This window comes from Ciona robusta, chromosome 4, assembly GCF_009617815.1.
Source record: "Ciona robusta chromosome 4, ASM961781v2".
NCBI classification, from domain to species: Eukaryota; Metazoa; Chordata; class Ascidiacea; order Phlebobranchia; family Cionidae; genus Ciona; species Ciona robusta.
In genome coordinates this window covers 5,664,739-5,679,058 of record NC_143238.1, presented here as the reverse complement: position 1 = coordinate 5,679,058, position 14,320 = coordinate 5,664,739, and the positions used below count along the sequence as shown (strand labels likewise).

The 14,320-nt window shown below is 36.8% G+C and overlaps 2 protein-coding genes across 7 annotated transcripts in view; both read left to right on the top strand.

Annotated features, from left to right (window-relative positions):
* The first annotated feature begins 566 nt into the window (after positions 1-566).
* On the top strand, positions 567-3,208 carry LOC149737048 (uncharacterized). The gene is made up of 6 exons (XM_089875991.1): positions 567-766; positions 930-1,020; positions 1,418-1,493; positions 1,695-1,739; positions 2,075-2,152; positions 2,967-3,208. Exons 1-6 carry the CDS (start codon positions 582-584, stop codon positions 3,047-3,049), a joined length of 558 nt encoding a protein of 185 aa, XP_089732117.1. The 5' UTR covers positions 567-581; the 3' UTR covers positions 3,050-3,208.
* A 3,667-nt stretch (positions 3,209-6,875) lies between these two features.
* The window catches only part of LOC149737047 (uncharacterized), a 23,405-nt gene continuing 15,960 nt past the window's right edge, over positions 6,876-14,320 (top strand). For 5 of the 6 annotated variants that reach the window (XM_089875943.1, XM_089875946.1, XM_089875944.1 and 2 more), the window contains exons 1-4: positions 6,876-7,059; positions 9,590-9,673; positions 11,111-11,284; positions 11,551-11,654. In XM_089875943.1, coding sequence (XP_089732069.1) covers positions 6,962-7,059; positions 9,590-9,673; positions 11,111-11,284; positions 11,551-11,654 — 460 coding nt within the window. In that variant the 5' untranslated portion in view covers positions 6,876-6,961. The remainder of the gene's footprint in view (positions 7,060-9,589; positions 9,674-11,110; positions 11,285-11,550; positions 11,655-14,320) is intronic. The other variant, XM_089875945.1, reaches the window with a different exon arrangement.

Sequence of the window (14,320 nt, the reverse complement as noted above, 5' to 3'; positions counted from 1 at the left end):
ATTTGTAACTTATTTATACAACATTCAGATCCAATAAATCTGTCATTCTTTATCAGTTCGTCATATTATATGCCGTCTGTGGCGTATGAATAAATAGTAGGACAGTTTAAATAGTGTAGTAAGGTGGGGAAAGTGGGACACTTTTTCATTTTATTTTCTCTTCTCATTGGGTAGTAATAAAAGAACATTCAAAGAATTATCAAAACGTATCCTCACGACTCCCATAGACCCTTGTTAATTGCCTAAAATAAGATTGAGATATTTGAAAATTATGTACTAAAGGTGTTCTGTCTTACCCCGCGCTACTTTGAACAAACCCTTAGCAGTGATGTAGAAATAGCGCCAATTTAAGACATTTCAAAATGCTACTATAATTATATTTTGGCGTGCAGTGCAGTTGATCATACGGGGTGTTGTCAACATGCTTTTAAAGACTGCAATAAATTATTTATCGACGCGGAAAAAAACTTAAAGTCGTGAACTTTGACAAGGCGATAAAACGAACTAACACGTTCGGAATTTTAAGCAAAAACAGAAAATGCATTATTTAAAATATCTCCACAAATCAGTTCTGCTAATTCATGCGTGACGCCTATATGCCACTGACGTCAGAGATTGGAATACGACAACGGTGGCCTTGGGACAAAAAGAAAAAAATGAGCCATCTCCCAGGTCGGTTATATAAACCGCGTATTTTCAATATTTGGCACACCAACCTAAGAAACGATCACTATCGAACTAAGAAGCCGGTTTGCAACCTTAACAGGTAAATTTTGCGGCGTTGTTTTCCTACAAGTTATTTAAACTTAGATTTAAATGTTTTTTTTTCAGATTTATTTTCTTAACTTAGATATAAACATTAATATTTTTTATGGTATTTTAGCAAGGAATAAAAAGGTCAAAAAATTATAAAAAAAACATATTTTCAGATCAAGAAAAATGAACAGTTTCGGAAGATATACTTTCAGCCTCGCTGTTGTCCTTTATATTAGCATTGTTCTGTGCGCTGAGAACTCTGAGGTAAGATGTTGCTTATAAAATAATTCAGTGTGTTATGTAGATACGTTTTTTAGTTTCCCATTTTCTTCAGTTAAAACATTAGTTTTGATTTAATTTTATCTAACGCGATATATTGTTTGTTGCGTGTAACGACCAACGCCTTTTAATTTTTTGTCTAAAATAAGGTTTTAGGTTTATTTTCTTACCTTGAGAGTGTCATATGTAGCAACTGTTATTTCACCGTTACTCCCCGTCTTTTTGTCTTTTCATATAACTGCGAGATTCGTTACCGTCAGCAAATAGATCAAACAAAATTTATTCGGATAATACTAAACGTGAAATTAAAGGTTTACGTAACGTGGTTTAGTCGGTTTCTTTTGTATAGCTATATATGCTAAATTGCATACATTTTCTTCAGGCGGCTACCGCGAAACGCCCGTTTCGTGGGCAGGGAGGATGGACACTTAACAGCGTTGGATACAACGCAGGACTAGGTAAAACGACAAATTAATACATTTTCTGCCATTCCTTACAACCGTTCATGATTTATAAAATTCTGACAAAGAGTCCGAAATTACGTAATAAGTATTTTTCTAGATACAGTATTCTTCAATATGAGACTTATAAGGGCGGAATACTACTAGCAAGACTTGGATTTTTATCTCAAAATTAAAACTTATAACAATAAATTTCAGGAGCGCTGCGAAAACTGTTCGAAAAGAGGGACGGTTCTTCTCTAGGTAAGTTTTAACATTTGCCACCAGAATTCTTTTTAATTCGGTTACTCGCAACTAGATTTCATTATCGACTACTTAAGTCATAATTACAAACCAATAAAGACACTTTTGCATGCGCAGTATAGATTTATGAATAATGGAATTTTAATTGAACGATAATCGAAAATAAGTAACACATTTTAAGGTCGAATATTGGGTGTTAATCGCAATAACCTTACAGAATCCTTTGCCATCCTGATAAACAGGGTATATCGACAACCAATAGCAACTGTTATTCCTAAATTGAAGTTTTTTCGTTAACTTCAAACTTCTAACATGCGTTAAACTTACTTTATTAGATGTTGAATCAATGCCACTTGACAACGAAGAAATGGAAAACCTTGCTAAAGATTTTGCCTTGTTTCTCGAAGTAAAAGGTGAAAACAATGTTTACCTAATTTGTTTTTTTTATATTTCGACACGATAACCGTATAAGTAAATACAATTTGGTGCACAAAGTTGTCTATGGTGAGTTAAATTAGGTGTGAATCTGAAACCCTTCGGAAATCTGACCAGGTATTTTGAATGGAAAATTGTGCTATTGATTCTTGCCTATTAAAATATACTACTATATTTACAAATTGTACGTCAAAGCCGCAGCTGTATTCGACAGATGTTAAATTTCACTGGCCATATAGTATAGAACGGGGTAAGATGGGACATCTTTTCATTATATTTTCCTACTGCATATAGTAGTAAACAAAGAACATTCAAAGAAATATAAAACTTATCCTTACGACTCCAATAGACTGTTGTTAATTGTTTAAAACATGATCAGGATGTTTCAATATTATGTACAAAAGGTGTTCCATCTTCCCCCAAGCTACTATATCAATTAAAATACTTCAAAATATTTTCTATATTTTAATTAACTCATGGCATACTTTCGAAATTTTAATAACTCGTCAGTCATACTTGAAGTAATTGGTCCTTATTTGTGTGTATTTGCATATACATACCCTATTATTTCTTTGAAATTCATCATTAGTGGTAATAACTATACGCTCGATATAACTATACGCTATAATAACTATACGCTCTTTATATCAAGAAAATGCGACATGTTTTTGGAAGGCACTTATTTGTGTATATACTTATCATAAAGTTTGATATTTTGACTACTAACCGGATAAATAAGAATAAAGTCTAAAGCTGTATGTAGATTTTATTAAACCATTCATTCTGTTTCAGAGAGTGGACTGCTCGGTCCAAGAATGCTTCGTTGCATACTGTCTCGCAACGATCAAGTTATGGACAGTATGTCAGAAATGTAAAGTTCTGCTGGAGAAACAATGTACATATGAAACTATAGACTAATCATCACCATCAACTGGGTTCACTATTAGTCGTTATTAAGAATTCCATTTTCATGTTTATGTGTTGTGATAAAAGTTGCTATAATTAAATAAATAAAGCAAAAGCAAAATGTAAAATGTATTTTGAAAACGGAGCTGACAGGTCGCAAGGTATGGGATTTAGTTGTTATAGTAGGGTGAGGAAAGACGGGATACCTTTAGCACATAATATCCAAATACCCTGATCGTGTTTTAAACGATGAAGAATGGTCTAGGAAAGTCGTGAGAATATGATTTTATAAAACTTAGAATGTTGAAATGATGTCCCATCTTCCCCCACCCAACTATAGTTGAGGTTAAGGTATTAGTTCGGGAGTTATAGGGAAAAATAAACGCCAAAACGCGGTTTTAGAGTGTTGTCCTTGAACTGAAGTGGGCTGCAATATTACAGGGTCGTGAGGCAAGCACCGTGACTCATGCTTATGCATATTTCATTCCTGTACTGATAGTGCACGATAAAAAATCTGACCCCAATTTGACGTGTACCGTTGTGCATACACCTTAAAGCAAAACGGATGCAAATTGGGGTTATTTTGTTTAATGATAAGGCGTAACATCACACGGACATGCGAGTAGTGCAAATGAATAATTTAAGCATTAAATAACCTTTCTATTCAAAGGTTAAATTAACCAAAACCAATAAATCGGTTTCGCTTTTCCCCTGGGCATATCTCGACGAAGCTGTCTTGGCTGTAAGTATATAATATGAACGTCTGTCATGGCTGTCACATGCATAACAACAAGATTATTCCAATAAATCAGCGTGTTCTGACCGCTGAGCAGCACACGCATATCCCCATGGGACTTCAACGACGGTTTTTGTAAATGAACGCTAGGGGAGACACAGAGTTAAATGATAAAAGTAAATATAGTTTGAATCTTAGCAATAAGAACAGTTACTAAACTATCGCACAACGCGTGTCACGATAATGTCCGCAATAATCTGGAAAATATACTTCGGCAATGTATCACTTTTCTCATAAGATAATGGTTGCTAAAGGTGTCCTATCCCTCTCTACTGTATGATATGAAACACAAAGAGTAGACGCACTCAACCCCTTGCAACGTAGCCCTTTTAAGGTCATTTGTTTCGGTTGCCTAACGTATTTATATAGGAATACGATATACGTTTTAAAACTATATCAACCTAGTCGCAAAAAACTAACGTATAACCGAAGTGTATCGGGGCGATTTGAATGGTGGGCATATTGGACACCAAGCAACACATGCATTAAACCGGGTAGTATCACGTTGCATGCGTGTGAACGAATTACGTGACTACATATACGCTAAACACCTGCACTACCAAATAAAGGACGTCAGCATCATTAAAACTCATTGACAACCATTGAATTATGACGTAACAGAAACCATTGACCAACGTAGTTACGTAGTTTCCGGTAAAATTTTCGTAGTTACGCAATTTCCGACAAGACGGGAAATTATAACAGGTTGTTTATTTCAAATATAAAATTCCAACTTAGTAAAATATTAACATTTTAAATGAAGAAACCCTCTTTAAAAACAGAAGCGCTTTCTGCTTGGTTTCTCACCAAAAACCAATGCATTCATCAATGTCAAAATAAAAATACTTAACGAACTAGTTTACCTATACACAGGGTGTAGATATGAGAAAATATCAGCGATGCAGATGACAGGTTAAACGACATGCTTACTTAGCATAATTTGTGACGTAGGCGAAATAACGCAACATACTTTTTCTCAATACTTATGTATATGTAGTTTGGAAATTTTAGCATATTCAGTTTATTTTTTCCGCCCACGTGTTCAGGTTCCTGGAACTCTAAATAAGGGGAAATATTATCCTCACGCGGTAGGGGGTTCACATGTAATCGAACGATGCCGTACGTCATAACACGTGATCATGGTTCCCGCCAAGCGGCATGAATCACAATTTATTCTCCGGACGAATTCGGAAGTTTTCGGATGTGCGTTTCTCCCGAGTGACGTCACATGCATTCCCTCAAACCCTTGACCTGACGGACGCAAAGTTTACTGGTTTTCCGGTTCGGGTTTCTATTTTAACCGCCGGTACAATTCATCACGCTGTGCAGCAGGTGCGACTGTGAGATTAAATGACAGTCTGTTCTTTGAAACTTAGCGAGGCGGATTCTTATGGACACAAACACACTGCTACACTATATATAGTGGGATGGGGAAATATGGGACACCTTTTCATCCTATTTTCTCGTCCCATTTGGTAGTAAACACAGAACATTTAAAGAAATATAAAACCGTATCCTCACTACTATACCATATAGACCGTTGTTAATTGTTTAAAACACGATGTCATGTGCCTGTCTTTCCCCACTCTACTATATTAACCACAGGCTCCCATGTAAACTTCTTGATCCTTATAATTTCCTGATTTGGTGTCATCATTCCACCAATTTGTTGTTGTTGTTTTATCCCACAGTTGTTTCCGTACAGCCTTTGGATTGACACCGTCGGGAATTGAAATTCAAGACCCTTAGCTTTGATGAACGTCTATGTATTGGCGTCGATAAATACGTGACGTATTCGGATAACGATTTTAGAAATTTGGCAGCAAAACAAGCGATGGAAAGGAAACAGCTGGATTAAACAGAACACTCGTGTTATGGCGAACTTCGATGCAAGATAGGATAAATAAGGTAAATTCATTCGTCACTGGTTATTTTAAACTAACACTAGAGTACAAGGAAAGTAAATAACGGTGTTTATAAACCAGAGTGTAATCAAAATGTCAAAACGCTTGATTACAATATATTTTGTTTTATTTAAAAGAGTTACCAAACAACGCAGTGCAAGAATAATATTTGCTGAATTTAAAACAAAGGAAGTTTTTAATTCTTCCATCTTAGGCTTAACCCCCTTACTTAGCAATACACATTGTTCAAACCAATTCGTTTTAATTTAAACATTCCACGTAATGATAAAGAGCAACGCTTGGCATAATTTGCAATTCGCCTCCTTATATAAAGACCAATATTTCATCGGTGATAATGAGTCACTGCAATAGCGTATTCGGAAATTTGTAATACATGCTGATTTATCACGTACGCTAGCAACGTTGCAATTGAATACCGTTCTGGAGGCCGAGCAATGAATAAATTAGAACAAATTAAACTACGATCACTTCCCTTCAATGCAAGGCCTAGCCATTGCATTGAATATCTAGGTCATGAACTTTTATACCACTTGATACAAAAAGGTATGGGTAGAAATAGTAATATCAATCACACAGCTACATGTTTGGCCTTTATACTGCTAACCTTAAAAGGTATGACCGGTGGGTGAAAAAAATAAGAGTGTTCAGCTTTATATAGCAGCAGTAAGGCACCCTCCGATTTATATTCTGTTCCAGGGCAGTGTGGTTTGCCGAAAGTAAATAAAGCTTGTTTGCCTGTAATACAAGCGCGCGCTTACCCTCTTGCGTTGCCGCCACGAAAAAGTTTAAACCTTTGCTTAGTCTGAAACCGAAGAGAAAAAGTTTCTTTCGTCGTTTTCTGTCGGTTATGTGCGCACACCAGCAGTTAAAACATAGATTGTTGGCGAACGACAGCTAAGGACACAACGCGAGTTTAGGTAATGTGTACAGATATAGGCGTAAGAAAGGGTTTTAATACCATTACTACAACAGTAACTAGATTTTGGAGATTAGAGAATAGAAACGAATTGACCAAACTGTTGTTTAAGTTGACAGCGTGTTATTAAAACCCACTCGAAATTGACTCTTATGATGCCTTTGTTCATACAGTAGTGATATACGTTAGCGATTTAAATTTTAGATAGGCTAGTAAATTATAAGGCTTGAAGGTTAAGATCACGATGAAAAAGCCCCAATATATCATCGCTGTGCTTATCTTGCTAGCATCAGTGCCTTCCGAACAAGCAGCAGTTAAATCGAGGGTTACACGCAGCAATGGGTAAGTTGGAACAAATTTCATTACAGCACATAAAAGATTTATTAGTATTACACTCGCAGTTGAAAAAATGCCCACCGAGTTTAAGTAATGGATATATATGCAATATTGGTTTGAAAATCAGCTCGCATAGCGAAGCACTGCTGTTAAAAGAGTGCGGTGGTACGTTCTGCCAAGTATATTAAGAGAAAACCCTGTCTCAAGTACCACAACAAAAGCTTATTCCGAGCAAGTGGTCTTTAGCGAGCACTCCCTGTTCGAATAGTTTAATAAAACCCCGCTCACGATATGAATATGTGGGAAAACGAAGAAAAGCACATTTCGCACGAACCTGGCGACGGGTGAAAAGCTGGTTAGAGTAATTGGCCATAATTTATCACCGCTATTGACCGAGTTCTGGCATATACTTTCAATTTTGTTTAATTAGACTTATTCCGTAAGCAAATCTAGCAGAACGACAAAAATAACTTTCAAGTTTATACTTTTAAATGTACATTTCCGGTTGCGGTATGCGCAATCTACTTAAACCGAAATTTAGCACGAATCTCGGTTTTATTTCGGTTTTGTGCGTACAATAGCGTGTCGATCATACTGCTTCGTGTTTGTAGTGCAAACAAGTAGAGTTATGCGGACTACAGAACTGCACTAGCTCGCGGGGACTCGGCGGCTCAACGAGCCCCTTTGTTAAGTTTACAGCGCTAAATAATTGCGCGTATATCCGGATATGTCTGTCCCTTCATCATGTTTAATTGCACTTCCATCTTGGCCCGATTTATCTTAAATCAAAACATTGTTAAGAACTCGAAAACAGCAGAGTTCTCGGTAAAACTTACAGCGGTAAGTCCAAACGTCGTTATACAAAGCTCAAATTTGTGAATTCTATAAACTTACCAAAATTGGCGCCGTTTTTGCCCTAACCACAGTGACACATACTTACAGAATATTGTTCTGCCCAACAGGACTTGGTAATGTACGTCTTGTGTGTATAATGCTAGCTTAGCTACACGCATAACTTCCGTAACTGTATCCGGCACCGGATTGTGCGGCAAATACCTGTTTATGGCAAATACATGTTGCTAAGGCCGCAATCTTGCCGACGTGACATAATAAATCCTAAGTATGTGGTGTAGGTATCTAATTCACGTGGTTGTGTGGTATTGAATTGACAGTACAAGGCAGCAACCTGTGTCAAAAAGTTTAATTTAATACGCAACATCGAATTTGAATGACGTATTTATAGGGAGTTCCACCGCTCTGGTCCCATTGTTTGGTTAAGTTACGTAATAAATAAAGATCTTTTACACGAACTAAAGTAAGGCGACCGCGTAATAAAGAAATTGCAGAATGCAAAAAATGTCGAAGCTATTTCACACGTGCGCAATTAAGTTTTATAGAACCCGCTTAACCCCTGCTAAGAATGTATATACGCGTTTACAGAGCATTCAATAAACGGTCTATTTAAACTTGCACTGGCATAACTATAACTGACAGTACAGTATGAGTGAACGCAGCATAACCAAGGTTATCTTATCAGCACACTTGAGCTTTGGTATGTTGACTTTTACCAAACGAGTTAGAGTCACATCTATAAAGGCAGACGACTGACTGGTTATACAAAAACAAACATAACGCATTGTACGAGTGGCGGGTCGCCGTTTCAAAGGCGTAGCTACCGATTTCCGAAATTAAAGTTTTGGAACAGATGTCGAAACACGTCGAGACTCGACAATTTTCTGTATTGTTCAGAACACTAGACGGGAAACGTCAAAACGGAAGCTCTGCTCTGTTATTTCCCTTATCAAACTACCCAATTAATGTCGTATTACTTGGCTGCCTTTGATTTGTACAAATACAAGGTCACACTATGCGTCGGGCTTTGATATAAGAAACTGAATAAGCCAATAGTTCATTTCTTGATTGTCATGCCCTAATTGCTGTCTGGTTTGTAAATTGAGACATAACCCAGCGGTGCAGATACCGTATCAGTCGGAATGGTCTCTTTAAACCTGGGACCGCCTATGTTACGGACCGCATCAAAGAAAGCTTATTGGAGCAAATCACGTTTGCAATGTAAAAGTTGGTTTTACAGAACTTGTAAATTGAACGTTTGTTGTTTCTAATATAGAGAGACTGTAATATATAGTAGGATGGGAAAAGATGGGACACCTTTCATTCTATTTTCTCGTTCCATTTGGTGGTATACAAAGAACGTTTAAAGAATTATAAAACCGTATCCTCACGATTCCCATAGAACGCCGTTAATTGTTTAAAACAAGATCGAGATATTTGGTTATTATGTGCCAAAGGTGTCCCGTCTCCCCCACTCTACTATACTTAGTAATAAATATCGCGGTGTGTTGGTGTATTGTGCTTGTTGCAAACTAAGTAAGCCTAACTGCCAATAACTGTACAAGTAATATATAAGCCAAATTAACCTGTTTAACATTATGTGCAATTTACCGACGAAACTGTGTATGTGAGTGTAATGGTAGATAAATTATGCTTTGGCTAATTCTTTTGTGTTTTGCTTTAGATATGCATACGGACCGTATTCCTCTAGCCTCTATTCTTTGCATAGGCCTTCCTACGGTGTATATAGCCAACGCAATTCAGCAAGGTACACACACACATATAAACCAACCTAACTGTGTGTGCAAATTACTATGTATGCAATGACGCATGTTTAAAACCGACAATTGCATGCGTATGATACATTATTTCACGCAATTCCCACAAACTTCGTCACCGAATACAATAAATGAACGCTTTTAAAACACAGCGTAACTATGTCACAGATGCGGATTGCATGGAACATATTTCACGCATGGTATCTTTAATGCATGTTGAATATTTTGCATGCGAGCGCACTTGGATTAATTTGCATGATAATTGTAACATTTCTTTTTGACCTTTTTCGTTTGCAAACTGGCAATTTTTCTCAAGACGCAACCTTTCCAACAGGAAACAATTATCGTAGTTAAGCTGGCGCGAGCTTTCGCACCTCTCTTTGTGCGACAATTTCCACTTGCTGTAGGTTAAGGTCGCCACATTTTGCGGACCCTTGACGACATTTGATACCCGTTATCTGAATATCGTAACCATCATCAGATTTCGTTTTCACGCGGATTTCAGACTCAATTTTAGGATTTTACACGTTTTGTGTTCGGTTTTAACGACTTACAGAACACACATTTCTTTGTAAAAAAATACAAGTTGATATAAAATAAACAATTTTAGATTTGTGTGTAGATAACCCGCGTATAACAAATGTGATTTTTGGAGTAACATTAAATTGAATAAAATCTTTTTTTCGCCTATATACAGTCTATATATGGTTACGCAATATGTTAAGTAGAACACGAAATACAGCATAGTTAACGTTTTTAAACCACATTCTTGCCTTATGACGTCAAAGTGAGGTAACTTTCACCTTGAACTGTTTACTTTCTAACTTAAAGCTTTCACATACCAAACACCCCACCACCCTTAACGACTTTCCTATTTTTCCACGTTGTACTTAAGCATCATACGTGTTATATTAGTCACATGGGACACTTACATTCTATTTTCTCGTCCCATTTGGTAGTAAACTAAGAACATTCAAAGAAATATAAAAACGTATTCTTACGACTCTTATGGACCGTTAATAATTGTTTAAAACACGATCAGAATGTTTGTATATTATGTGCTATACGTGTCCCAGCTTTCCCCCACATCACACATCGCATGCTGGCTCTGCAAATCCTAGATCTCCCAGCGGTTTTATCACATAGGACTTCGCCCATGTGGAGTAGGCTACAATATTAAGCTAAGCCCGAGTTCTTAATTACGAACTATTGTTTCTTATTTGGGACATTTTACACTGATCGTAATATCTTTCATATTCCTATAAATTGTCACCACTAATTTGGAGAAGATGCCCAAATTAATCTTTAATTCTCTTGTTGTCATGCCATCAATTCGAAAATTAGCAGCATGTTTAGCATTTCGTATCAGACTTCATAAAAGTCAACAAAAAACGCAACATTCTGTATTGAAACCTTATTATGTTCAGATCAAGCATTCATACTCCTCGGGGTGCAGAGAGAAACGTATACAGCGGGAGATTTTGTTCCTACCCCTCAGTAAAACTTGTTCCCCAAAGATTTAAGAATGGGACTCAGACCTACCTCAAACGCGTGGTGTCCCAGTGCCCGTGGTCATCACTATATTGTAATCCTAAAGTCAGGTAGGCAACTGTATTGACAAAAATGCTGAAAAGCTCCTGGCGGCTTGATGTGGTTAAAACCTGCAGCATTAATATTTGTTATGTTCCACATTTTTTTATGTTTTATTCACATTTTTGGGGGGAGGGGGCGCTTTACTGATTTTTTTTAAATTTATTCAAATACCCTTGTGAGGTAATTAAGGTTCCGATTTTTAAAGACGTCTGTCTATTTCTGGATAAAAACTGTATATATTTCAAATTTGTTAAACTGCATTTTGTAATTTCAGTTACGTTGTAGCAAGCAGATATACTTACTCTGTCCGTCTGCAAAGTGTAACAACTGACGAGTGGAAATGCTGTCCTGGTTTCTCTGGCGATAACTGTGAAAACGGTAAGTTAGCAACACATCATGTTACATAGTACCACAAACGCTTTCGTGTATAGAATAAATTTAGACAAGACCGCATATTGGTACCGTAAAACGCCCCATCATTGACTTGGGGGTCTCCACTTTGGCCCAAAATCATCATTGTTTAAAAAATGATTTTCTTCGTACATAAATTATTGTGTAAAGTTTTTTTTGTGTATAATGTGTATATGGGTGGTTGGGGTAATATGACCCATATTTTATTCTCTTTTACCGTCTTATTTGGCAGTTAACAAGCAGCATTTAAGCATTATACAACCGTACCCAGCGACTCTAAAAATAATTAACTGTTAAAAAAGTAGGAAATATACAAAATTGTGTCATACACAGGGAAAATGATTAAAATTAGTGTTCACCCATATTTAATAGTTCATTTCTCATTGTTCTATACAGCTGTACGCGATCCGAAAATTACGAAATTCTCACAAAACCACTAACATTTTATTCAAGTCAGGTCAACAAGTTTTCAAAAATAGCAATAGCTGACACATGTGTTATAGTTAGATCTGGGCGGAAACAAAGTAGTTATGTTGCGGTATGCCAATAATTCATGTCATGCAAACCAATACAGCTCGTATGCGTATTTGCAGTGAAAGCAGCTTTCGCTCTGAACCGCTTATACTTCATGCTTCGTTTCGAAACATTTAGCGTGAAATGTAAATACCAAACAAGAGTATTGGTTTTAGGATCATCGAGAATTTACTTTGTCTTATTTTGGTCCAAAACATAAACCTGTTGGGGATTTGATGTAGGCCTATAATCTAATGAATAATAGTGACCGCAGTTCTAGTATAGTTCCCAGCGTTGTCAGACGTCCTTTAAATTGTCATGCTTCGTATGAGCTGTCTGAAATTTCCACAATTTTAGCGCAACCATTTTTTATATAGACAGGCTAATTTTGTGGGAATTACTCGTTTTTACCTCTGATTCCTATTTAGCGGAGATAAGTTTGGTTTTGCTCGTCTAGACGCGGCATTTGTTAAATCAAACGTTGACCTAATCGTTTTTTTTACGATTTCGGAAACCACAAGGGAAAGTAGTTGTACTCGGACGTTGATTGCCGGCGCTAAAAATACAAATGACGGCAAATTCAAAAGTAGAAAGACTCCGGCTGTTTACCTAACGAGATCGAAGCTTGGTCGGTCGAAATTAGCGGCTTTGAAAGTTTATTTGCTTAGTTATTACGTGCTGGACGTAAGGTCACCTCGATCGTTAAAACTCGCATTTTTTATTTGGTCACAGAGCGTTTTATCATAGTATACTGAAGTGATAGTACGCTAACGAGACCACGTGACCACTTTTCACGCATGAGTGCACAGTTGCACTTCGCCCGACAGTTCAGCCAGACAGTGCAGTATAACAGTGCAAGGCAGAGTCCGTATATAAGCATTTTTTTATGTTTATATACGGAAAGGATCGCGAAAATTGTTGTATAATGTACAGTGACACATTTTTAATAGTTTAGCGAATTTGACTGATCGTTTGCGTAAAGAAATTACATTTGTAGCCAGATTGGTAATAATCATCATAGAGTAGCATATATACAATGGCCTCTGCTTAAACGAAAGTTTTCTGGACGACCTATTTGCTGATTCACTAACCACAGGTAGCACCAGATATAAGAACTTTACAAGTAAAAATCTCAGAACTTATGCATTGAGTTCTGATCTGGCAGATATTCAACCCACTGTAATTATTGAAGATTTCGGAAACAATTCTAATGCAATTATTGACATGATGGAGAAAGTGCCTGGACTGCTGAAATGCCCATATGCAGACTACCTGTATGTGCTCCAGCAAATCTACGTTCTTGCTGTGAAGGAAACACACAAAAATCCAAGGGAAATTGATTTTAATGCAGTGTTTCATAAAATATGGAAAACAACATTTGTGAAAATATTTATCGATCATTTGCTGGATATACATGGTGATAGGGATGAAGAGGACAGCAGTTAATGTAGTATTTTTAACTAAACAGGAGCATATAAAATTATAAATAACAGAATTATCGAGAATGGTCACGAGGTGTATGAAACAGAACACCTGTATTATAACGACTGTCGTTTTCCCGGCACACATTTGTAAATATATGAACGCTTATATTTTATTTTAACACATTGCTTTATTTTTTCTTTGTTCTTTTCCCGCATACTTAATAAAAAATCTGTCAGATTCTGTCGGTGGTTCCTTTCAGCTTCATCACAGGTTAAATCAGGCCTATATACGGTGAAGAGTCCCCACCTCACGTTCAACTTTCTTGACTTTCGTCGAGTCCAGTGACAATTCGGTACAGCACAGTGTGTTGCAGACATTTTAATACTGGCTGTAAATGTAATTTAGGTAAACGAAGTCCGCTAAACTAATAAAATAGTGTACACTGTATTTAGTGTACACAGTATTTATCCATAAATTTAATTAGCCTTTTGCCTCGACTGTGTCGATCTGTCCTGCTATCCCTACCCAATACATCATTTCTCAAGGTTTTTTTTTGATAAAGCAGGACAGAGGCCCTTCCTTGAGATCAATATTAGAATTATAGGATTAAAACAACGGTGTCGATGTATGACTGTGTCCTGCTATCCCTACCCAATACATCATTTATCAAGGGTTTTTTTTTGATGAAGCAGGAC